The sequence below is a fragment of the Anolis carolinensis genome, chromosome 3 (assembly GCF_035594765.1).
Source record: "Anolis carolinensis isolate JA03-04 chromosome 3, rAnoCar3.1.pri, whole genome shotgun sequence".
Classification (NCBI taxonomy): domain Eukaryota; kingdom Metazoa; phylum Chordata; class Lepidosauria; order Squamata; family Dactyloidae; genus Anolis; species Anolis carolinensis.
Window position 1 is genome coordinate 23,065,567 of NC_085843.1, and position 26,344 is coordinate 23,091,910.

The 26,344-nt window shown below is 40.7% G+C and overlaps 2 protein-coding genes across 2 annotated transcripts in view; both read right to left on the reverse strand.

Moving 5' to 3' along the window:
* The window catches only part of LOC100552651 (uncharacterized), a 76,903-nt gene that overhangs the window by 26,516 nt on the left and 24,043 nt on the right, over positions 1-26,344 (reverse strand). The window contains exons 11-20 of the mRNA XM_062974343.1: positions 18,502-18,868; positions 11,532-11,776; positions 11,291-11,439; positions 10,160-10,285; positions 8,457-8,618; positions 6,576-6,732; positions 5,432-5,565; positions 3,441-3,600; positions 2,518-2,618; positions 1,772-1,830 (exon numbers count right to left, since the gene is read on the reverse strand). Of these exons, the coding sequence (XP_062830413.1) occupies positions 1,772-1,830; positions 2,518-2,618; positions 3,441-3,600; positions 5,432-5,565; positions 6,576-6,732; positions 8,457-8,618; positions 10,160-10,285; positions 11,291-11,439; positions 11,532-11,776; positions 18,502-18,868 (1,660 nt within the window). The remainder of the gene's footprint in view (positions 1-1,771; positions 1,831-2,517; positions 2,619-3,440; positions 3,601-5,431; positions 5,566-6,575; positions 6,733-8,456; positions 8,619-10,159; positions 10,286-11,290; positions 11,440-11,531; positions 11,777-18,501; positions 18,869-26,344) is intronic.
* LOC100561433 (stromelysin-1) lies at positions 143-13,939 on the reverse strand. Its single transcript, XM_008108046.3, has 10 exons — positions 13,766-13,939; positions 11,532-11,776; positions 11,291-11,439; positions 10,160-10,285; positions 8,457-8,618; positions 6,576-6,732; positions 5,432-5,565; positions 3,441-3,600; positions 2,518-2,618; positions 143-1,830 (listed from the first exon to the last, which is right to left on the reverse strand). The coding sequence occupies exons 1-10, from the start codon at positions 13,895-13,897 to the stop codon at positions 1,730-1,732; spliced, it is 1,467 nt and encodes a 488-aa protein (XP_008106253.1). The 5' UTR covers positions 13,898-13,939; the 3' UTR covers positions 143-1,729.

Here is a 26,344-nt window from a genome sequence, read left to right on the forward strand (position 1 = left end):
TCTACCAGACAACAATTCATATATCTGAACCTTTCATGTCACAGTTGCTCATGATGAGAGAGTTGTGGAATCTGTTTATATTTGAGGTCTATCTTTTAGGTTCAAACCATTGGTCACAGAAGAAATACAAGAAAACTAATGATAAATTAAAGAAACATTTTATTTATTGTCAACATGACAAGTTATCAATGATGGCAATGTAACATTCATACAATGAGAACAATACATATTCAAACAAATATTTGTGAAAAGTCATACTGATCGGCTCTACAAAATGCAATAAATTACTCTTGATTAACATCTGGAGAAATGTTATAACAATATAAGAAATGTTTTATACACAAAGTTCACGGATTCAGAATTGATGCTGACATCTTAAAATGTTATATCTAGCATTAGTAGTTGCTGTTATATGCCTTAAAGATGTTTTGGATGGATGGTGACTGTAAAATGAACCTATCACAGGATTTTCTTGGTAAGATTTGTTTGGAAGACATTTGAATTGCCTTCTTTTCAGCCTGAGAGAGCATGATTTGCCCAAAGTAACCTAGTGGGTTTCATGTCCAAGTGGGGATTCAGATCCTGGTCATAGAATCATAGAATCATAGAATCATAGAATAGTAGAGTTGGAAGAGACCTCATGGGCCATCCAATCCAACCCCCTGCCAAGAAGCAGGAAATCGCATTCATAGCACCCCCGACAGATGGCCATCCAGCCTCTGTTTAAAAGCCTCCAAAGAAGGAAGGTCTTCAGAACCATAGTTCAACAGTCAAACACTCAAACCACAATGGCTCATAGAACCCCACTGAAACATTGGACACATAATAGCTCATAAGATGTTTCTTATCCAACCAATTGAGTTTGAAAAAAGTACTGAGAAGCATACAGAAACTTTTATTGGTGGTATAGGAAATGTTTTGTTCATCTCTAAAGTTCACTCTAAGTTTGAAATGTTTGCATGAGGCATTCTGGAATTTCTTTAATTTATTATCTTTGAAACTTATGAGGCACTTATTATTCACATGACTACTTAAGAGTAAGTCATACAGACTCCATGGAAAGTTTCCCCTAAGACAATAAGAATATGATCTTAAAGTCAAACTACACAGGTTAAGATTGTATTTAGATCTTGATGGCATTCTCTTTATCAGTAACTCATTCTTCTCAGAATTGCATGGCTGAACAATGAGACTTGGAAACCAAACACGTGCTTACTGCCTCAGGGGGCATCTATACTGTATAGATTTAATGCAGTTTGATATCACTTTAACTACCATGGCTCAATGCTATGGAATTATGGGGGTTGTAGTTTTGCAAAGTATTTAGCTTATTTGCCAAAGTGTGCTGGTGTTTCGCCAAACTATAAATCCTGAGATTCTATAATATTGAGCCATGGTAATTGGAGTGGTGTCAAACTGTATTAATTCTATAGTAATTGGTCACAAGACAAGCAAATCTATAAGACACCTCATACAATAGGTGAGAAAAGTTTGTCTTCAATCAACTGTGGGAGAACTACTCCTAAATATTAGCTAAGTATATAGTCCAACTTGACTTATGGTCATTAAAATAATTGCAATATGCATACAAAATATATAAAAATAACAACCAGCATTAGATCTCACAGCCTAGTAGGGGGCCATTTACAGAGGACCAGTGCTAATATTAAACATTCAGCAGCGATTATTTTATAACAAAGGTTTCCATATGTCCAGGGCTTTGATCTTCTCAGCATGAAAACCAGCTGTTGGCCTTTTTGATTTGCCTAACTCTGCTGGTGTTTGGGTCAAACTCATATTGGTTTGTTCCCCTGAAGAAGTATAACAAGCCTAGAAAGAAAAAAAAGAAACAGAGAAAAGTTAAAAGAGTAAAGTATATACACATTGTAAGGAATACAGCATGGATGACAGTTCAGCTGGACGGAATACGTTTTGGCCTGATTGGACTATCTGGACTCCACCTTCTCGACTCCAGATCTGAATAGTTCTGCAGTATCTGGAGCCAATCTGGAGCATTTCTGTTCTGGATTGACTCCAGATTTTTGTGTAGATCTAAATGAGTTGTATGTGTCTTTCACAGTTTCCTGTGCAATTCAGGAATATTAGAATTGAATGGATGGGTCCAGAGATTGTGAGGGTGAAACATGTTCCCTCTAAAGCCCTGTTCAGGCATAATGCCCCAAAAAGGACTAGTGAGCTGGAAACATATCTAATAACAGATTGTCTCAGTTTTATGGGTCATCATAACAAGGTTTTCCCAGTGCTAAATACAGTCAGTTGTGCAAACAACCTGGCATAAAGTTGAAACATTCTGATTGGGTTTGTTGTGCCTTTTTCAGGCTGTATGACCATGTTCCAGAAGTATTCTCTCCTGACATTTCTCCCACATCTATGGCAGGCATCCTCAGAGGTTGTGAGGAGAGAATGTTCCTGATTTTGTTCATATTACAAGATCATCAAATGTCTAGAATTCCATTATTTCTCCATGGGGGGGGGGGGGGGAGGCTAGTTAGTTACCATTATGTTGAAAGACAGCATCAATCTTCCCATCAATACCAGGGAAGTCATCTCTTATCCTTCTGGGTTTCTTTTCCAGGGTTTGGGTAACTTCGTCATACCTAAGGAAAGGAGAAATTTTCAGACAAAACGATCAATTTGGTGGCATTTTGAGGGGGTCTAAAATCTACGCCCCAAAAATTAAATCCATGAATCACTGAGCCACCGACTTCATAAGCCTGTTTTCTTACATTATTTGCAAATAACATAAACCAAGATGAAATCCAGGTCTAGTCCTACCATTAGGAAGAGTGGCATAGATGCATAAGCAACACCATCTGAAATTCCCTCTGCTATGCAACTATTAAAGGGACAGATTGAATATAAGCATATTCTAGCTTTTACTCTGGCAATTCATAAAAAGGCAAATGTTTTCCCCTGACTAAATCTAGTCGTGTCCTACTCTGGGGGTTGGTGCTCATCTCAATTTCCAAGCTGAAGAGATGTCGTAGTCCATAGAAACCTCCAAGGTCATGTGGCCAGCATAACTACATGGAGAACCGTTACCTTCTGGTCAGAGCGATAGCTATTGATCTACTCACATGTGCAAGTTTTCAAAGTGCTACATTGGCAGAAGCTGAGGCTAACAGCAGGAGCTCACCCCGCTCCCCAGATTCAAACCATCGACCTCTTGGTCAGCAAGTTCAGCAGCTCAGCGGTTTAACCCACTGCACCACCAGAGGCAATGCTATAGACATTATAAAATTATAATTATAATTGCATTATAAAGATGCAAGTTGCTAATCCTCTTGGTTGAACCAGAATGTTTCATGTTTACATAGATTCTTGCTTTGCTTTATTATTATTTTTTATTAACAACAGGCCTAAGCATGTCACACTCCTTAACAATACAATTTCAAGTCACCTTTGTTATTATTTCATACCTCCAGTATTTATCAGAAGAAAAGAAGTATGTTCGCTTTTCATTAGCATTGTAAAATGCTGCATCAATTTTCTTGACATCTTTTGGAAAACCTAGGCTTTGGATACGTTTGGGATAACCAGGAACCCTGTATTCACCTCTTACAGCCCAGAACTGATTACCTGTAATGCAATGGGGAATAGAAAGTATTTAAGTTGAGATTTATCAATGACAGCATCAGGGGGAAAAATAACTTGGAGAAAAAACAAAAGGTACTAAATGAAATTCTTGGTGAGCATGTGAGTAATAGATGTCTCAGTAGAAATAAAACTGATAGCTGTAAATGGCTGAAGTACATAGGACACAAAACAAAATGCATCAGTGTGCTGAAGGAAAATGAATAGGGAGAAGTACTATAAGGAAACTAAGGTCTTGTCTGATAGATTGTATTGTGGGAAAATAACTTGTCAAATATGAGGGGGGAAAACAAGCAAAATGGAAACAAAATAAAACCACCAAAAATGCAGCAGCATGACATAAGTAACTACAAAGGAATATGTGTTGTCGAAGGCTTTCATGCCCGGAATCACTGGGTTGTTGTGCATTTTCTGGGCTGTATGGACATGTTCCAGAAGCATTCTCTCCTGACGTTTTGCCCACATCTATGGCAAGCATCCTCAGAGGTTTGAAGAATAAAGGAATAATTTGTCAGAGGGAGACATGTGTTTGGGGTCATGTTAGGGAGCTAGGTATGTTTAGCCTGGAGAAGAGAAGTTTAAGAAGGGACGTGAAAACCCTGATTAAATATTGAGGAGGGATCAAATATGTTTTCTGCTTCCTCTGAGACTAGCATAATAAGCAATGTATTCAAATGACAGGAAAGGGGATTCCAGCTAAACGGTAGGGATTTTATCCCAAATTGGGGGGGCGGGGGGTAGCTCCGTTTGTTATTCCTTATAACATGTTGTTCTTTCTTGCCTTTTCTCCCTAAATCATCAGTTTTCATATTTATCACATGAGTGAGTGCAGTTCCTGCACATTCCATTTTAAACAAAGAAAACCTTGGGGAAAACTCTGGGCATACTGGGCTTCTCCCCTCCCCCTTCAACCTTCAATCCTCCTGTTCTGGAGTAGAACAGAGGCACAGATTTGAAAGAGACATCACTCTGGGCATACTGGGCTTTCTTCCCAATCTTAGTACTCTCCATTGCAGAAGTCCAAAACTTAAAAAGCTAACAGAACACACAGGAAAAACAAAGATATCTTGAAATTTTGGTATTTTTTAAAAAATTACCATGGCAGGCTCAGGAAGCAGGACTTGAGGAGAGAAATGTCCGTGCTTGGTAGGGGACCACCCACAGTGACACTTCTTATTCCACGTCACTCAAGCAATTCAACATGGGTAAATTTGACAGTTCTTTTCTCATTTTTCCCCCTGTTTTCTTCAGGAGGCAGCATGGGATAAAGCCCTAGGAGGAACTATGCAATCCAACATTGTATGGCAACACTGAATGGTCCATTAGGAATAATATCTTGAAGGTAATTGCTGTTCAGCCGTGGAATAAACTGTCCCAGAGTGTAGTTAAATACATGCTAGATGACCATATGCCAGGAGTGCTTTGATGGGGTATTTCTGCATGACTGAAAGGAGTTGGACTGGATGACCTTTGTGGTCTCTTCCAATCTCCAGAGAAGGACACTCCATCTCCAAGGGAGTATATTCCATTGTCAAACAGCTCTGCCCAGTAAAGGATTCTTCCTAATGCACCACTCAATGCCTCACAATGTTGCTATTCTGCATTAGAATTACATAGCATTGTTTTGACTTATGTTCTGCAAATATTTATGTTACACTAAGTGGATACTGGATTGAGGTCTGTAGCAGTGTTTGCCATCAAAATATCATCTTCTTTTTATTGTATATTTAAGTTCCTATCTGTTTCCAGGTTTCAGAATGAATTGTGCTGAAAAACCAAAATAAATACATACATGACAATATTTTTAAAAGATTACCTTTAAACAGAAGTGCCTGATCTTTATCATTATTTTCAGAAACAGCATCAACACCAGTTGGTAAAAATGACCAGAACTGAGAAATTAAGCTAAAGTCTATCTGTGGATACTGAGGATGCTTTCGCCAGAAGTATCTGTAACAAATATATATTATTATTATATTTTATGGGTCTATGGAAAGTATATTCATTTGCTTTTGCTGAACAAAACGATAATCCCCCCCCCCCCATTATATAGAGAAAAGAGGAGAGTCCTCAGTAGAGTTGGGAGCTTGTTATGCACAACTCTGCTCAGAAATTTCTCACCACACTTTCTGGAACATTAAGTGCATTATCACTGTAGAATTAATGCAGTTTGACACCATTTTAACTGTCATGGCTCAATACTATGGAATCATGGGAATTGTAATATGATTAGGCAAGAGAAATTTTTCTCAAAGAAGGCTGAAGACCTTGTAAAACTACAAGGCATGGGGGTACCTAACACTACAGCACACGATGGCTTTTTAATGTATTGCATTTTTCTTATGTATAATGTGGCATTGAATTTTGCCAAAATATAAGCCACTCTAAATCCCCCTCATGGGTGTGATAGGGCGGGATAGAAATGTAGCAAATATATCAATAAATGGTTGGATCTATACTGCCCTATATCCCATGATCTCATCCCAGATTATCTGCTTTGAACTGGATTATATGAGTCTACACTAACAGATAATCTGGGATAAGCAGATAATCTAGGATCAGATCTTGGGATATAAGGAAGTGTAGATCCAGCCTAAGGTTGCTTTCTCACATGGAAAGCTATATATCTGAAGAGGAGAGGTTTGTGTGGAGGTGTCCTACATGAGCAAAAACATTGGGTCTTGCTTTTGTGTAGATCCTCAATGTGAATAGGAAGCTCTCCTCTTCTGACATGTTGCTTTCCATTTGAGGATGGTCAAAGCATGAGAGGTAGAGCTTAACATTCCTCTATTCCTGTATTCCAGAAACATAGTGAGAAAAAGCTAAAGAAGGTTCTGTGTCCATTGAATTACAGCATGTCTTGATGGCTAATAAAATATTTCCCCTCTTCTCCACAGAATGGGGTGCAGGGGATTTGAAGATCCTGATCTGATTTTTGACTTCAAGGATTAAGCACTTACTTGTCTTTAAAGAACAACATTTCTCCTCGAAAAGGAGTGACAGCATCAAATATCAAACGAGGATCACATGCTGTTGGCATTGCAGGTTGGGTTGGCCGGACAGGTTCAATGGGCTCATCGTCCTCTTTTGGGTCTTGAGGTGGGTTGGTTGATGGACCTAAAAGAACATGAGAAACATGAAAGGTACCTTCTGGATCTTTGCAAATGTCTGAATACTCTGGATTAATATTTCCCTAAATATATTTTGAAATGATAGCATAAATGAAGGGTCCAGGGATATTAGCTAAACAAAACTGTGTGATTTTATTTATTGATTTGGTAATGCCCGGGCTGTGGCGCAGGAGGGAGAGCAAGCCAGCTGCAATTTACTGCAATGAATCACTCTGACCATGAGTTCGAGACCGCTCGGAACCTATGTTTGTCTTGTCTTTGTTCTATGTTAAAGGCATTGAATGTTTGCCTAATATGTGTAATGCGATCAGCCCTGAGTCCCCTTCGGGGTGAGAAGGGCGGAATATAAATGCTGTAAATAAATAAATAAATAAATAAATAAATAAATGCAAAGTGAGTCATAAGGCCATGACTAGCAGGATCAGGAAGGTCATTCTGGACAGAATCTTTTCTAGAAAGTTATCTGATGCAGGAAATGTGTCATGATACAGGCTCAAGATGATCAGGACAAGGCTTACAAAGGACACAGGGTGCATTTTTTGTCTAGCAAAGGCGAAAAACATTCAAGGAATCTGATGCCCAGCCACATATTACTGGATTGGTGGCACAAATAGAAATTGTTATTCTGAAAGTCATGACCAAAAATGAGTTCTTAGAGAGAATGAACTCTTCATCTCCCAAAGTCACCTACTTGCATATAAGTTTGTTTGTTCGCTTATTTATTTGTTTGTTTAATTTAACAAATTATCTTTATACCTTTAAAAGAGCTAGGTGAAACAGCCTAAATTGATCCCCTTGTATCTCTCAATGGGATCGGCTCCAATGAATCATTTCTTAATGGCAAAATGATATTAAGGCTAATCCCAATAGAAACATGGGGCTACTGAGGCTGGGCCTAGCATTCTTCAGTATTTATTTAATATGCTGAGAGTTGGTAACAGATAACATCTGAAGAGCCACAAGATTCCACTGCTGATTTAGACAGTGTTTTCAATTGGACCTCCATATCCAAGGATTCTACATCTTCCTCTAAAGGTTTCAGAGAGGAAATCCTGATTTTGACATTTTATAAGGAACACCATTTTACTCTGCCATTGTATTTAATGGCGCGTATATATCCACAGAGGTTTGGATTGGGTGTGGGTGGAAGTCCTGGAACCAAGCCTCAGTGGATATTAATGGCCCACTGTTTAAAGAATGTGACAGGATAATAACTATCCATTATGAAGATCTGATTAATCAAACATTGAAAGCAGTCTTTGACTAAATATGGAGATAGTCAGAGAGAAAACAATAGAACAAGAGAGCAATTGTTTTGAGATGCCCTGTTTGTGTTGTTAATTATCTTCAAGTCAACTTTGACTCATGAAAGGGACACCTCCAGGTCCTCTGTTTTGAATAGTCCTATTCAAGTCCTACAGGCTCAGGGTTGTGACTTCCTTTACTTTGAGCTGAGATTTGTGGACACATCCACAAAGAAACCAATTCTGACTAACATTTGCTGTTTACAAGCAATATACTGAGCTGATTCTCATTTTCTTTCTGGAATTGTTAAACCCAACTTGTTGTTGTTTTCTTTAAAGTTTGCTTTGTTGTACTTTATGAAATGTTCTGTTTATTACAAAAAAATGGGGGGAATCCCATCAGTTAATGTTAATTTCATATGCTTGATAATATATTATTTAAGACTATAAATATTATTTAATTTACCATAGAGGTGCTGAATGCCTTGAATATCATCCTGAGCGAGGATCTGTTGGCCAAGTTCTGGTTGTCTATAGACTGGGAACATCACAGCATTTGGATCATTGGAATGGTAGAGCCCCAACGAGTGGCCAAATTCGTGAGCAGCAACGAAAAAAAGGTTGGAACCTAAAAGCAAAGCAAAGAAATGTATCACGATATAGATTCTTACATTGAAATTATACAGAGATTCTTGTGAACATCATGACACATCAAGTTTTTAGCTGTCTAGCAATGCCTTTATTAGAAGGGGAGAATGCAGCTCCCTTGTCACAATTCCTTACTACTGCACAGGAACAGTCAAGAAGCATCCAGATGTGGATTTTTTCCCCTGGCCACCAATATTACAGATGGATATGTCTTGGTACATTCTGACTCCTCTGGTGCGCCTAGCAGAGAAGAAACAGATTCTGCTTCCTGCCTAAAACTGTGTCACCTTTGCTGGGTGCATAGGACAGTAGGAATGAACCTCGGTCAGTTTTATGGAGAACATAATCACATTCAGAAGCTTTCTGATACACAAAGTGGTGACAATGTGTGGATATTGCCCTACTAAACATCATTCACTTGTCTGCACAACTAAGAGTACCATCAGCATATATCACCAGCAGAATCTTGATCATGAAAGTTTTATACACACACACAATGACTTTTTAGAAAAATCCACCATAAAGCAGGTTGGCCTCCAAGAGCGATAGCTTTGGAGCAAACAGGTTGGTGGCACCCAAGCCTTGGAGGTTCTATAACCCAAACCTAAACTCAGAAGTATAGGCATACCTCAATTTTTGCAAAACATTTTATACCACGAGCCATTAGTCTTCTGATGGAATTTTTTAACATCCTATACAATTGAGCAATGGTAAGGAAAGGCTGGAGAAACACATATTTTTGGTAAAAGGTTGGAGCAGCATGTCTGCAATAAACCATTCCCTAAAAACGTGAGCATGAGAAAAGAATGAGATTTTCCTCTGTGAACCTGCTGCAATAGGTAAGTTAAACAGCAGGTGTCTCCAGAATCCCTAAGGAAAATAAAGAAAAGGGGAAGGCAGATTAGCCAGTCTAACCAGTTATAGTCTAACATGTTAAAAAAGCATAGTTATATACATTTGGTCGCCAAAAATAGAAATCATAACAAAACTGAGCCTGGTGAAAGAGAAAATATACCCTCTGGGTGTATTTTGGAAGAAGCTTTCAAGTGATCTCTAGATGTTTCAACATATTTTTGTTTATTCATGGAAGGTTGACCTGATCATGTTATTTCATTTCAACTGCTCTTTTTTATGTGTGGTGTAAGTACTTATCCCCATTCTTTCCTTATTATTTTTGCCCTTGTCACCAACTTTTCTGTTAAGAAATTATTGCTCGTGAACACAATGTGATGACATTAACCTGTATGCATCCAGTGCAAAATCTTTTGCTCAGTTTTTTAATGGTGCACCCCTCACCTCCACTAATTTGCATACCTTTACCTGAGGCCAATAAAACAGCAACATTTCTACTTGTTACCTTACTTTTGAATGGTAATTTCATTCATTCTTGTTGCCAAGAAAAACAGCTTTTCACACATAGCTATGTTCCTTATAACATATTACGTCTAAACTCTGAGGAATACCTAACTGTTGATTTCTAAAAATAAAGATGTTCTTATGATTTCTGTGTTTAAAAATTACCTTCTAAGCCATGACTCCAGTTTTCATCTTCATCGAAATGAGCATCTCCTCCAATACCACTGCTGGGGGCATAAGCATGGGCAACAGTTCCCCCCGGACCATCAAAGGGATTGAAATCTCCATGATCTATGTAAATAAGAAACAAAAGCACATCTGATTTTACCAATGGAAAAAATCTTAGCACTTGAGAGATTATTTCATAGAGGCATGTTCTTGGTTAGGTTTCTATTGAAATTGCTAAACTTCTTCAGGTGGGATTAACCTGGCATCCACCCACATTTGAGCAGTTTGTAGTTCTGTGGTTGGTTAGAATCTATCTTGGTCAATACCTGATCTGCTTTTGTATAATGTCTTTATTTACTTTTCAATTCACTGATTTTTACAGTGAACGTTAATAATAATTGACAAATAATGATATGTGCCTGTGGAGAAAACATATCTCTAGGAGTTTGCTAGATCCTTCAGGTCATTCTACGACAAGCTTCCCCCAGAAGTTACCACAGAGTTGTGTTGAAGAACCTTGGCATTTAAAAAAAATTATGTTTATTAAACATTTTGAACAAAATGGTGAAAAACAAACATCTGAAAAACCAAAGATGTGCATACATGAGGGTGGGGTGTGACAGGACGGGGGGAAGGAGATAGTCACAGACGATAACCGAGTAAATACCAAGTAAAGGAGAAGAAAAAGAAGAAAAAGAAAAAGAATAAATATAAAAACAAAAATACATTGTTAAAATAATAGATTTCCATCTCTTTGCATGGTGTATTTAATAACATTCATTTTTCAGTCCAATAATCCTTCTTTCTTCTGTTGTCTCGGGTTTCATCACTTTTTGGAGTTGAATAGTTCTTCTCCTCGTCTTCCTTCCTTACTATTTTCAAATTACTATCTTAAATCTCTCTTAAATCTCTCTCCTTAGAAATTTCTAAAGACATATGCAATCCACAAATTTAGCAAAGATCAAGTGAGGGAAAGAGGAAAGTTTGCACCAAAACCAAATGATCCTAGTGTTTAACTAGTGCAATATTGCTAACTCATGAAAAATCCCTGCTGAGTCTATAATGTACCATGCCAAAGAAAAGGTGTTATTATCCCACCTCCCATTACAATATCCATCTGCTTTTTACCTCTTGAACCAAACGAGATCAATATATCTGCATCGCCTTGCAAAACTCTTGTGAATGTCAGTGGTGATACCCGACTCCAGACTTTAAAAGCTCTTTCAATGTCTTTGTCCACATCTTGTATCTCCATGTCTGGTGTATAGTTCAATATCCTTGAAAAATAATGAAGCACAAATTAAAACAGAAGTTCTAGGCTGTTTTCAAAAAACAATGTGTGGATTTCATCCTGAGTAGGAAACATTACCTGTAAGTCAGGTCTTTCTTTCCCCATTTGGGTTGTCCTGAAAAGAAGGCAAACTGGCCAACATCTGGGTTTCCACACCTTGGTTTCTGAATTGTTTCCAGTGTGTTAGAATCCAAATTGCCTGTCACCTCTAGTCCCATAAACTTTTGCATTTCTCTGATTTTTTTAATTATTGGGCTGCTGTTTCTCCCTCTTAAGGCTGGTTTCTCATCTGAGGTGAGGTTGTAATAGTTTTCTAAGTATTTCTGGTAACAGAAGAAAAGGAAGGGGGAAGAGAGCAAGAAAACTTGTCATACTTGTTTATGCCTGTACATCAGTGGTTCTCAACTTTCCCAATGCCACAACCCCTGAATACAGTTCCTCATGTTATGGTGACCCCCAACCATAACATTATTTTTGTTGCTACTTCATAACAATAATTTTGCTACTGTTATGAATCGTAATGTAAATATCTGGTATGCAGGATGTATTTTCATTCACTAAACCAAATTTGGCACAAATACCTGATATGCCCAAATTTGAATACTGGTGGAGTTTTTGGAAAATAGACCTTGACATTTGGGAGTTGTAGTTGCTGGGATTTATAGTTCACTTACAATCAAAGAGCCCCTTGAACCCCACCAATTATAAAATTGGGCCACACTTCCCATACAGAACCCCCATGACCAACAAAAAATATTGGAGGGATTTGGGAGGAATTGACAGTGATTTAGGGGAGATGTAGTTCACCTATATCCGGAGAGCACTGTGAACTCAAAGATGATGGATCTGGACCAAATTTGGCACAAATACCTGATACACAAAAATTTGAATACTAGTGGGTTGGGGGGTATTGACTTTGTCATTTGGAAGTTGTAGTTGCTGGGATTTGTAGTTAACTTACAATCAAAGAGCACTCTGAACCCAGCCCACAATGGATCTACACCAAACTTGGCATACTACCTACATGAACAACATTGAACACTGGTGGGGTTTGGGTGAGGCTGTTTTTTGATTCTGGGAGTTGTAGTTCACCAAACTGGTGATAGAAGTAGTAAACTTGCAACACTTTGGCAATCCTCTGAAATGTCTTTTGTGACCCCCCAGGGGTCCCGACCCCCAGACTGAGAAACACTGCTGTACATAATCACACATACACACACACACACACACATTCTTCAATGATTTCTTCTTCTTCAATGATATTCTTCAAAGATCTCTGTTCAGAAATTTCAACTCATTAGAACTTCTCTGAATTCCCTACTTTTCTTTTCCTTCTAGGCAAGGACTTGTGAACTTCTGGCTGACCCATTATTTTTGGGCTGCAACTCTCATCACCATTCACGTTTAGTGATGCTGTTCGGGTTGTCAGGTTTTGCAGCAATATGATCATAGGACCATAGAAAACTGCTTTATAGTGAGCCAAATCACTGATACAGCTATCCCAACAGATTGCCATCTGCCCAAAAGCAGTATCAGGTATCCTTATCCCCAAAGGTCAAGCACAAAAAGTGCAAAACTCTAATCAGTAACAGTTTCTCCATAGGGATCAGTCATTCCACTATACTGTGAAGAATCGGATTTATGAATCTGCCTTTGTTCAGTAACAAAATTGTCCCTCTATTCTTGCTGTGCTGCCAAATCAGATCCCTCTTAAGTGATGCTGTTTCCCTCCACAAAGCCCACAATATTTTTCAAACACATATTAGAGCTTCCAAAAAAGTTATAACGATAACCTGTGGATAACTACGGGTCCATTTACATTATAGAACCAATGCGGTTTGAAACCCTCTTATATACCATGGCCCAATGCTCTGATATCCTGAGAGTTGTAGTTTAGTGAGGAACCAGTACTCTTTGGCAGAGAAGGCTAAATACCTCGTAAAAGTACAGTTTCTAGGATTCCATAGCTCTGAGTTCTTTTGTGTCAAACTGCATTAATTCTACAGTGTTAGATGCACCCTACGACTCTGGAGAGCAGGGTTCATCTCTCCACTTGGACATGGGTTTCCATGGGCAAGTCACACATTATCAGCCCCCCCCCCCCAAAATCCAGTGATAAGTTCCTCTTGTGGTCATCTTCAAGTTGGAAATGACTTGAAGGAACACAGCAACAGCAACAGCAATTATTATTCCATCATATATGTTAACTTTGCTAATACATAGGGGGAAAAACCCATACAAAACTGTGCATTTGTCATTTATAAGGCTTAATTGTTTTACATTAGTGGATGGTTTTATTAAATCAGCATTACCTCAATGAGCTGCAATTGTTCTCTTTCGCTCCAGATCGGCACTGCATGAGACACTGCTGCGCACAACAGAACAAAGCAGATTCCCTTCATCTTGAGTTGTGAAGTTCTGTTTCCACAGGTAGTCCTTAACATCTAATGTTTACTATATGCCCCCTGCTTATATAGTATTGCTGTGCTTCATAACATATGTTTGAGTTTGACTCATTTCAGAAAATTACCCAATCAGTGAGAGAAAACACTGATTGGTTGAAGAGCTTGGCATATTTTTCCCCCAATTTCCACCTTGATGTTGCAATGGTACATCCTTTGGGACTAAGAAACAGCATTTATGTGTTTTCTCTGTTAGTTGGACCAATGCTGCGGAAATGCCTCAGGGCAATGAATCCTTCTCTGTCTCTTTTTCTTCCCCACCTTCTTCTAGATTTGACTCATTTTACAAGCTGTGCGCTACAAAGCATTACAATGTTCACAGCAAATTAAAGCTCCAGATTTCAGATGATGTGAAATCCAGAAGCCAAGTGATGCCTGGATGTTTATTTGATTTCATTCAATGTAATATCCTTTCTTTCAGTCTCATGGGCCTTATTCCACTATACTGGTATAGCACTATTATTCCACTTTAATTGCCATGGCAACATCATATGGAATGCTGGGATTTGCACTTTAGGAGGGGGATTTAGGATTCTCATCCAGAGAGGTCTTGAGCCTCTTAAAGCTGCATAACACTGTCATGGTAGTTAAAGCAGAATGATTGTGCTTTAACAGTATAGTGCTGGATCCCCAAATGTTTTTGGCCTTCAACTCTCAGAAATCTGGTAAACACACTGCAAGATACAGCATGCTGGCTACACCAAGGGCTCGTCCACACAGGCATTAAAACCCATCAGACTCACCCTGGCTGTCTTCACGGCATTTCTCCGCTTCTGGTGAGTATTGTGAGTCACGCCATGTTAAATTGGCTTTAACCTACTTTAGTCATAGGATGCTCCAGAGTTTGCTTGAAACTCCGGAATATTCTACACTTCAGGGCAGTGCAGACAGATGGGTAGAGTCTGATTTGGACCAGTCTGCTGCCTACATGGGACACTTCCTCTATCACCTGTTCCCTGTTCAGAAAGAAGGGATGGAAGAGGGACAGATAATGTCCATGTCACCATCATAGTGCTGATATCAGAAGAGACATCCACATGACCAGAAAGAAGTTAAGGGGATCGGCTTCCTCCTTCATCCTGGTCACATTGACACCTCTGTTGATGTTAGCAAATGGCATCTGCAATGATCAGGAACTCGCATAGAGCTCTGCGGCCAACTGGGAGAAGCAATGGCAACATGGAAGGTGAGATGATGGTCCAGTGGTTTGACCTGGTGTGGACTGCAAACACTTAGAAACAAATGCGGTCATTGCTAATAGTCAACACGGATTTACCAAAAACAAGTCATGCCAGACTAATCTGATCTCTTTTTTCGATAGAGTTACGAGTTGGGTCGATACAGGGAATGCCGTGGATGTAGCATATCTAGATTTCAGTAAGGCCTTCGACAAAGTCCCCCACGACCTTCTGGCAAACAAACTAGTAAAATGTGGGCTAGACAAAACTACGGTTAGGTGGATCTGTAATTGGCTAAGCGAACGAACCCAAAGGGTGCTCACCAATGCGTCGTCTTCATCATGGAAAGAAGTGACAAGTGGAGTGCCGCAGGGCTCCGTCCTGGGCCCGGTTCTGTTCAACATCTTTATTAACGACTTAGACGAAGGGTTAGAAGGCACGATCAACAAGTTTGCAGATGACACCAAACTCGGAGGGATAGCTAACACTCCAGAAGACAGGAGCAGAATTCAAAACGATCTTGACAGACTAGAGAGATGGGCCGAAACTAACAAAATGAAGTTCAACAGGGACAAATGCAAAATACTTCACTTCGGCAGAAAAAATGGAAATCAAAGATACAGAATGGGGGACGCCTGGCTTGACAGCAGTGTGTGCGAAAAAGATCTTGGAGTCCTCGTGGACAACAAGTTAAACATGAGCCTACAATGTGATGCGGCAGCTAAAAAAGCCAATGGGATTTTGGCCTGCATCAATAGGGGAATAACGTCTAGATCCAGGGAAGTCATGCTCCCCCTCTATTCTGCCTTGGTCAGACCACACCTGGAATACTGTGTCCAGTTTTGGGCACCGCAGATGAAGGGAGATGCTGACAAGCTGGAAAGCGTCCAGAGGAGGGCAACTAAAATGATTAAGGGTCTGGAGAACAAGCCCTATGAGGAGAGGCTTAAAGAGCTGGGCATGTTTAGCCTGCAGAAGAGAAGGCTGAGAGGAGACATGATAGCCATGTACAAATATGTGAGGGGAAGTCATAGGGAGGAGGGAGCAAGCTTATTTTCTGCTGCCCTGCAGACTAGGACACGGAACAATGGCTTCAAACTACAGGAAAGGAGATTCCACCTGAACATTAGGAAGAACTTCCTCACTGTGAGGGCTGTTCGGCAGTGGAACTCTCTCCCCCGGAATGTGGTGGAGGCACCTTCTTTGGAAGCTTTTAAGCAGAGGCTGGATGGCCATCTGTCGGGGGTGCTTTGAATGCGATTTCCTGCTTCTTAGCGGGGGGTTGGACTAGATGGCCCTTGAGGTCTCTTCCAACTCTACTATTCTATGATTCTATGATTCTATGATTCTATGACTTAAACCCATCACTGCCATAGATTTGGGAGGGTGCATTGCATATGGCAACCCCTAGAGCCAGTTTAGAGCATTTCTGTTCCAGACTTGTCTACTTTTACCAGCCACTATATATATGGCCTATTTCAACCAATTAAATGCTAGAGGTCTTTTAAAATAAGAACATTTTCAAAGGCTTATAATCTTTGACTGATAGTGCTGTCATTAAGGTGGCTAAAATACACACTGAACTGTGGAAATTCCCAAGTGGATCTCTTACTCATTCCCATAAAAACCCTTATTTCAAAAGCAAACATAAAACATGGCAACATTCAAATATTTCAACAGACTTCAGGATGTATGGCTTTTAAGAATACATGTTTCATAACAACTTAACTAACAAGTGAGGACCTGCTTGTACATTTGCAAAATGCATATTCAGCACCTATCTTTCGGTTATAGGTTTGTTGGTTTTTTTTACCCCTCTGGCACATAGATCTATTAAGTATTTTGAACCATAAATACATAATAATAATTAAACATTGATCAAGCTGGTACAAACTGTTCTTTGAGTAATAAGTTTTTCTGGAAATTGTTTACAAGCATGTATCAAATGGTTTACATCCAAACTAATGACATGTTTGGTACTCTCATGGTATTTGTGGGTTGGGAGGAATAACGGCATAGAATGAGACAGCTTCCCCAACCTGGGGTTGATCAGATGTTTAGCATAATATTTTCATTACACTGACAAGTAGTGAATGAATACTAGTTGAAGCTGATAAGAGGTATTGCCCAAAATATTTGAAAGGCATCCTGTTTAAGGGAGTTAAAGATTCGTGATGTAGCTAAGAGGGTTTGGGGCCGGTCATTAACTGGATGGGACACTACTTTGGTATATAACAGCCTGAACACAGAAATGTAGAGTTGGAAGAAACAATAAAGGCCACCTGTTTAAAACCTTCCAGAGAAAGATACTCAAGCATAATCCAGGGCAGTATTGTCCACTGCCAAACAGCTTTTACTACCAGGAAGTTCTTCCTAATATTTAAGTGGAATCCCTTTTTCTTCAGTTTAAATCTGTTGCTCCATGTCTTGCGACCTCATCAGAAGGGCAAAATAGCCTTTCCTGTGACACTTCAACTTCACTTGAGGGACAGAGCCTGCTGGCTCCCATCACACAATGTCAATCTACTTTTGGCGGGGCTCCGTACCTGAAGTGACGTTGAAGTGCCAAAAGAGGCAGCAGCAGCACAGGAGGCTTCCAGTACTTCATAGGAAACAAATGGGGGATCTGGGTAGCAATGCTTCCCCCCCCCCCCAATAGGATAAGGTGAGCGGCAATCTGGGTGATGCCCAGTGACGCAGTGGGTTAAACCCTTGTGCTGGCAGGACTGATAATGTTGTAGTTGGGCCAAGGGGCAGTAATGGTTCTATGGGTGAAACAGCTAGAAGGAGAAAAAGGGCTAATAGAGAGCATGTGCTTGATGAAGAACAACAAGTAAAGCGGGTCCAGGAAATATTTATGGCTCCTTCAGAGAATGAGACGTTTTATGGGTTTTCTAGTGATGAGGAATCCATACTAGATGATGATTTAGCAGAGAGTAGAGGAACTAAAAGGTCTACTCGAGAGCAGGAGTCGGATGAGGAAAGAGAAAGGAAAAAGATCTGGGACATACTCACTGCTCCCACGGATGAGGAGACTTTTGAGGGATTCTCTGGGAATGATGGGTCTGGGAGTGAGATGGAGAGTGCTGATTGGACTCAAGTAAATGTGGATGATGAGCCAGCCCACGGGGCTGCATCAGGGGATTGGCAGCCTCTCATACTTCTGGAACATGGGGAGATCTAAGTCTTGAACAGAGATGGAGGGGCTGGAGCGATGGGAGGCAAGGTCCACTAACAAGATCAAGATCAGCTGTGATTGATGAGGAAAGGGCGGAGGTCTCATCAGCACTGGACTCCGACGAGTAAGTTAAAAGTAGAAATTGGAGAACTATTGCCTTGCAGAAGGCAAGGTGTCGTTTTGGGGACATTGCTTTGTCGCTGCCTGTTTTCCTTGGGTCCTGACTGTACAGCTTCCTGATAATCCGGATTGAATCCTGCTTCGGTGTTCCTGGTTTCTGACTCCTGTTCGGCTCTTGACAACGACATTCCAGTTTGGCGTTTGTTTTGGCGTTTCTGCTCCAGCGTTTCCAGTTGGGCGTTTGCCTTGGCGTTCCTGATCCAGCGTTTCCAGTTCGGCGTTTGTCTTGGCATCTTTGCTCTAGCGCTTCCAGTTCGGCGTTTGTCTTGTTGTTTCTGCTCCAGCGCTTCCAGTTCGGCGTTTGCCTTGGCGTCCCTGCTTTGGCGCTCATACTTCGGCTCTTCTGGCTTCTGAACCCGGTCCGGCTCCTGACCTTCGTCTGTGCTTGCTCCTGGCTTGGCGTCTCCGGTTTTCTCCCTTTGGTCTTTGAAACTTCAGCCTGGCTTCGACTACAATTCTGCTTGCTGCCTTTTGGGAGCGTTTTGCTCTTTTCCAGCCCTTTGTGCCACAGCGTTGAGTGGCGTCAGTTCTGGTAACGTTTCTGTTACATTTGCTGCGGATTATCAAGCCAGATAATCCGGTTTATCCTTTTGTTCTTGCTTTTGACTCCTTTTGAACTAAGACGTTTACTTTTGAAGAGAAATACTGCAGTTAAGTGTTTCTGAGTTTAAAATATCATTTAATAGACATTTAAGAACTTTCCTTTATGCTTGTGGCTTTTTAAGAGGCAGCTGTGTCACGACAGATAACTTGAAGGTTGGGTTCCTGAAGGTTGCCGGTTCGAATCCTACATGGATAGAGCATGGATGAGCTCCCTCTATCAGCTCCAATTTCATGTGGGGACATGAAAGAAGCCTCCTACAAGGATGGTAAAAACATCAAAACATCTGGCCACCCTCTGGGCAACATCCTTGCAGATAGCCAATTCTCTCACACCAGAAGCGACTTATGGATTGGGAATCTCCATGTGATGAGGTCCCTAGTCACTCGAGTAGCAGAACACAAGCTTGCTTTCTTCAGTATGATATATTTTAAAATATTTAAACATGGCTATTATTTCACCTATTATGTGGTTAGGCTAAACATAAGTACTAGCTCCCTAAGTGTTATGGTTGAGCCTTCGGGCTCCGGTAATAGAAGAAGGGGTCATAAGACTCCTCGAGAGTCAGACTCTTTCGAGGAGCGTGAAAGGAAACGGCTCCGGGATTTGTTTGCAGACCCGACAGATGAGGACTCATTTGAGGGTTTTTCTGAGGGTTTGGAGGAAGAGATGGCCAGCTCGGAGGAGGACGACATGGAATGGACTCGTGTGAGGGAGGATTTGGGTGTTGGGGAAACAGGCAATGAAAGCATGGGAGGTGATTGGCGGGTTGCAGGATCAGACCCATGGACTGGCTGGAGGGATGGAGCGGGATCCACAGCTGGGGATGCTGTGGGGCGTAGTCAAAGGTGTTTAAGCTCTGATGAGGATGATGATGTTGGGGCGCCTGGAATTGGGATGGCAGCTGACAGCGATGATGAGCTTGAACTGGGATAAAATGGGGTTTGGGACCAATGTCTAATTGCGTTGGGCAAGGTAATCTGGACGGACGCTTGGGCTTTTGTTGGGGAACTTCCTGAAGACGGGTGTGATTCGTTACTGGATACGTAAGTTTACCAAGGACACTGGGCATCGACGGCGGGAGGAACTGTGCGGGGTTTTTCTCTGTGCAACTTGTGTTTAATCTCGATAGCTTGGACCTCCGTCGTCTTTTTGACGGGCATTACCTACTCGCACTGGATTGACGCTGGACTGACTGACTTCGATTCCGGATTATCCCTTCTGTGGCTATCGGTGAGACCTTTGGATTTCTAGACGACTACGCTTGGCTATAGACCTCTGGACCGGATTGGGACCCTGCTGACTGCCGTTACCCTGACTGCTGTGCCTGGACCTGGATATCGTTGGCCGCTGAACCTTAAACTGAATCCTGACTACGACCACGCTTTTCGCTCGCTGCAGGAAGGGATAAACAAGCCTGGTTTATTCCCCTGCTGTTTCTGAGTAGCAGAGAGGAATCTGCCACCAGTCTGTTGTTTACATTCTAACTCCTGTTGATCCTCTTTTTGTTTGCATTGTTTGCCAGGCTGAAGTAAGCACTTTTGATTTAATCCGGATTATACTTCTGTTTAATCCGGTTTATCCCTTTGAACCGCTTAAGCTCAAACTGAGCTGTTTTTTGTTACTTATCACACTGAAGTCAAGTGTTTGCCCTGTTCTTTGTTTCCTACGGGCGTTTTTAGTTCTGTAACCTCAATAAACTGAGTTTTGTTTTACTTGCTGGCGTTCTGTCTCTGACACTAAGACTCCTCTGGACACTTTTCAGCTTGTCAATATCTTTCTTGAATTCTAGTGCCAGAACTGGACACCACATTTCAGGTAAGCAAAAGCAAAATAGAGTAGTACTGTTACTTCATTCCTTTTAATTTAGCCTGGAATCACATTGGCTTTTTAGCTGCCACATCACATTGTCAACTCATGTTCAGCTTGTGGTTTATAAAGCTCCTAGATCCCTTCCACCTGTATTCTTATCAAACCAAGTGTCATTCATCCTAAATCTCTGCATTTTACTTTTTCTGCCTAAGAGTAGTACCTTACATTTCTCCGTATTGAAATACATTTTGTTAGCTTTGGTCTAGTTATTTAATCTTTTAAGGTCATTTTGGATTCTGATCCTGTTTTCTGGAATATTAACTACTTCTCCTAATTTGGTGTCATCTGCAAATTTGATGTGCCTGTTCTTTCATCTAAGTCATTGCTAAGAATGTTGAATAGCACTGGCCCCAGACAGAACATTGTGCCATCCCACCAAACATTTCTCTCCTGGATTGATAGGCACCAAAATGAGACCTCCCAGCCTATTTAGGGTCTCAATACTTTTGACCAGGAATCAAAATGAAGTGAACAGCACTGTGAGATAGGTCTCCAAAGAAAAGGCATGCCATCGCAGATAATGCATTACAGTTTCTACATAGTGTATTCACAACTCTCAAACTGTTCTGATGTGTCGGGAACAATCTCAGCTAATCTGTTGTTCCAGTTGCTTTTAAAATTTCCCAGTTTCCTCTCCTATTTCTATGTTCCTCAGCTATTTGTGGCTGCTTTATTATATTCTCTATGGATGCTATTAAAGTAGCATTAAGTTATAGTTTTAACTTATCTTCTTAGCTGCTTTGGGCATTTGAGGAAAGGCAGGGCATCCATATTTATATGAATTTAAAGAGCAGAAGACAGATTTGATTTTGAAAAAATATTATGAAGTAACATTAGATAGATAAGTTGATATTTCCAGAGTAATAAAGGTGGCTTGCATCACATCATCTCTTCCTCACCCATTGCCCATCCCCATGTCTTCGTATGAGAAAGAGGAAATGTGTGGTTTACAAAATGTCATTTCACTAAATGAGTTGTTTTGAGGACATTTTTCTTAGAGAGACATTTAAGGACATCATTCCTTACTTGGAAACTGATGTCATCATATCATTTTGCGGTTTTTGCTTGTAATCTTCAAAGCTCTTGTTATGGTTAAGGACAAGAAGTTCATTTCTAACTTTTATGCCTTTTTGTTTGATCCCAAAGACCTTCTTCTTTGAACTTATATTTGACTTTTATTTTGTGAAGAACAATGGAAATTTATAGGTGTTCTTTTCCTCTCTTTGTCTTCACAATAATTCTGGGATTAGGTCAAACTAAAAAATAACTGGGTTGGGGTAATGTCATGTGTCTCCCAGAGGGGAGGAAGTCTAGTACAGTAGAGTCTCACTTATCCAACACTCGCTTATCCAACGTTCTGGATTATCCAACACATTTTTGTAGTCAATGTTTTCAATACATCATGATATTTTGGTGCTAAATTCATAAATACAGTAATTCCTACATAGCATTACTGCATATTGAACTACTTGTTCTGTCAAATTTGTTGTATAGCATGATGTTTTGGTGCTTAATTTGTAAAATCATAACCCAATTTGATGTTTAATAGGCTTTTCCTTAATGCCTCCTTATTTATTTATTTATTTATTTACAGCATTTACATTCCGCCGTTCTCACCCCGAAGGGGACTCAGGGCGGATCACATTACACATATAGGCAAACATTCAATGCCTTTTAACATAGAACAAAGACAAACAAACATAGGCTCCGAGCGGGGCTCGAACTCATGACCTCCTGTTCAGAGTGATTCATTGCAGTTAATTGCAGCTGGCTTGCTCTCCCGCCTGGGCCACAGCCCGGCATATTCACTTATCCAACATTCTGCCGGCCCGTTTATGTTGGATAAGTGAGACTGTACCGGTTTGGCAATTCTCCTGCTGATTTCTGTTTTCATTAGAATAGTTGGCACCTTCCACCAGTCTTTGATTCTCTTGCCAAACCCTGAAGTTAGACAATGTGAATACACCTATCTGCAAACATACATAGGATGGGAGTGGAGAGGAAGGTCTGTACCCCACCCCCTGGCATGTAGTTTAAAAGTATATATAAGCAAGATGTTACTTGTTTGTATGCAGAGCCACTTGTCTTCTGGGACACATGGCCAGATTGGTTTTAATATTTCATTAAAAAGATTGGGCTGGATCCAATATAAGTCAACCATTGGCAACATTGTAGTTTTGGCATCAGGTCCACCCAATTTGAGGATATTCCTCCTGCAGTTTAAGGAAGGCTATTTAGAATTCTGTGCCAGAGAGCTCTAGTTCTTCACTAAACTAAAACCTCAGGGCTCGATAGATCACAGTCATAACAGTTAAAGTGGAATCACAGGGCTATAACAGGCTAAAACAGGCCAAGATCCTTTTGTTTTGCTCTGCATATATGGATTAAATAATCTTCATCAGAGAGTTAACATTGTTAAATATGACCATACAGCAGTGGAAGAAAAAATTTAGTAATGTAAAATAAGCATCCTTATAATCTCCCCAAGTGGAGAAAAATACTCATTTTTCTTAAACAAAACAAAAACAAAAACAAAAAAATAGAAAACAATGTCTTCCATACAGAAAACCCATTGGAGCAAACAGATTTTCTATGCAATTTATTTGTTGGGGTTGTGCATTTTCTGGGCTGTATGGCCATGTTCCAGATTTATTTATCTGTTTCCAAGGGTTTTCTCCAAATTATAATTCCTCTGGAAAATTTGGGTACGCTGTTCATCTACCACTAGCAATTTCCAAGTAGGTATTAAACATAGACAAACAAAGAAATGTGAATCTTTCAGTAAGGTTTCCCACATAACAAAAGAGTGGATAGGTGGATAGGTGGAGTGTTTTTAAGATATTTTAAAGATGTTTTTAAATTGTTAGATTTTAGCCTTTCTTGTAAGCCTCCCCGAGCCCTAGGGGAGTGGCGGCATATACGTTTAAATAATAAATAAATAAATAAATAAATAAGGGCAAGCCCAAGAATTTTTGCCATCTGAGAAGGAAAAAAAATGTCCTATCCTCTTTGCTAGAGTGAAGGTGGATAGAATTTAAAGTCAGGGAAGTTATTTTGACACATGAGGCCAAAACTTTAAAGAGCACCAAACCCCACCCTTAGCAGTTAAAAAATGCAATCACCACCAATGCTACTTTGCTACTTTCCATGACATCCAAAATTTGCTGCCTGTGGCAGTTGTCCTACATTGCCTAATGACAGGTTGGTTCTGGTAATGATGATCTAATAGCTCTTAATTACATGACCTAGACGGTTGAGATCCACAATTCCTGAAGGGAAGACTCTGCCAAAAAGACACACCTCTTTGCGTGTTAGGAGGATGCTTCAGGGCCAAAGAGACTTTGCATCTCTTTTGATGCTTATCTCACATCCATGAAAAGGAACTTGGCCATCTTGTGACTTGATTGCTAACAGTGGTATAATTCAGATCTACAGAAAAAGTAGGGAAAGGTACTCCAGGAGCACCTGGAGGCCCTATTTGAGGGATGTAACTCTAAATTGCCAGGGCTCAATGCTATGTGCAGCCCCCACAATCCTAAACTATAGCCCATTTCCATTGCTGAAAGCTTTGGTGTTCTAACACTTTTATTTTTAATGAAAGAATTATAAGCATGCAGCCACTAATGCACACCTTTTTTGACCAAATTACAAAGTGTCCTTTTTGCCGCTGCACATTACATTAACCAGCAAATACTTTTTTTGGTTTCAGGGTTTTGAAAACTGATGTAGCATTAGATTCGATGCCACATTAGACTCGAGCAAATGTGGGTATATGAATTCTGTGAATTTTGAGGAGTGGCTCCATTGCGACATACAATGAGTGCACGTGCCTTTGTGCTGTAGTAACCCATTCATAAATTGTCTTTGAGATGTTGCTTAATATAATCCCTCAAATTGTAGAGTTGGGCCTGAATACCTTTTCATTTGTTTCTTTAATGTTTCCATAATGTTCTGTCCATTTGGATGGTACGGAATGGTACAACCCCCCTCTGGAACAGAAAGAGCAGCAAAACAAAAAAAGGCCCGGGCTGGGGCGCAGGCTGTTGAGCAACCAGCTGCAGCCAGTGTAGCAAATCACTCTGACCAAGAGGTCATGAGTTTGAGGCCAGCTCGGAGCCCCGTGTTTGTCTTTGTCTTTGTTCTATGTTAAGGCATTGAATGTTTGCCTTATATGTGTAATGTGATCCGCCCTGAGTCCCCTTCGGGGTGAGAAGGGCGGAATATAAATACTGTAAATAAATAAATAAAGGGGGGAACGGTAGCCATTTGGTCAGCTGATTTTCAGCTCGACGCTCATAGGCCTGGCTTGCAGAGCCTATAGCCAAGCGTTGAGTGCTCAGCTTTAGGCCCTGTGAGCCGGGCCTACGAGAGTCGAAAGCTTGGTTATAGGCCCTGTCCGCTGAACGTTTGATGCTCAGGCATGGGAGGCAGGGCCTACAGCCGAGCTCTCTATGCTTGTAGGACCAGCTTGCAGGGCCTACAGCGAGTCGGGCCTACGAGCATTGAGAGCTCAGCTGTATTCCCTGCTTGCCCGATCTACAAGCATTGACCACTCGGTGCTTGACTGTAGGCCCTGTGAGCCGGGCCTACGAGCGTTGAGCACTTGGCTGTAGGTCATGCCCACTGAGCGCTTGATGCTCATAAACCCGGCATGCAGGGCCTAGAGCCGAACGCTGGGCCCACTCAGATGTAGGCCCTGGAGCGTTGCCACCCAAGGTCCAAAAATCTTTGGGTTTTTTTTTTTTTTGGACCTTGGGCGGAAAAGCTCATTTTTATACATGCCCATTGGAAGCAGAGGACGGAAACATGGCCATACGAATGGGACAAATAGAAATGGGTAGCGATTCCATACAAATGCATGAGATGACCAAATTGCCATAATTGTCTCACAATGAACTGGGAGACATGAGGGGCACATACAACAGAGTTGTGTCCAAACTCCTGGATCCTTTTCCTGTTTTCTCTGATATAATCAGGGCTATTAGTATGATTGATTTCTTTCCCATGCCCCAATACAGCATCACTCGTGTGACACCTTCAAGCCCCTATTGTGTATCTTGGACAAACCCTATTGTGTCCACCGGAGCCAAACTATTAAGCTCATCATAAACCCATTGCAATTGCCACACTGCATTCTTCTCCGATCGTGTCCCTCTCAGGGATGGATTAATAGACAGACACTTCAAAATAATCCAGTGATAGCTTATTAAAATCTTTCATCAAAGTGAGAGCCAAACAGTGATGATGAAGGAATCCCAAACGAACTACTGAGCAGGTCATAGCCTGACATTTCTTTGACCAACAAGGAACTAGCACGGGAGTCTTGAATAGCTATCAAAATGTAATATATACGTTCTGTATTCACAATTGCAATTAGCCTATTCTTTGAAGTGCTTTTTCCACTGACATCTTCTTTGGCC

What these genes read in the sequence shown, in the direction of transcription:
- LOC100561433 (XM_008108046.3), bottom strand. Translation starts at nt 13,897, where the DNA reads ATGTTAAGGACTACCTGTGGAAACAGAACTTCACAACTCAAGATGAAG. An exon ending in AGGCATTCAGCACCTCTATG is followed by an intron (nt 6,733 to 8,456) that starts GTAAATTAAATA and finishes ATGTTCTTTTAG; the next exon opens with GTCCATCAACCAACCCACCT. An exon ending in TGCTGTCTTTCAACATAATG is followed by an intron (nt 1,831 to 2,517) that starts GTAACTAACTAG and finishes TTTTCTTTCTAG; the next exon opens with GCTTGTTATACTTCTTCAGG.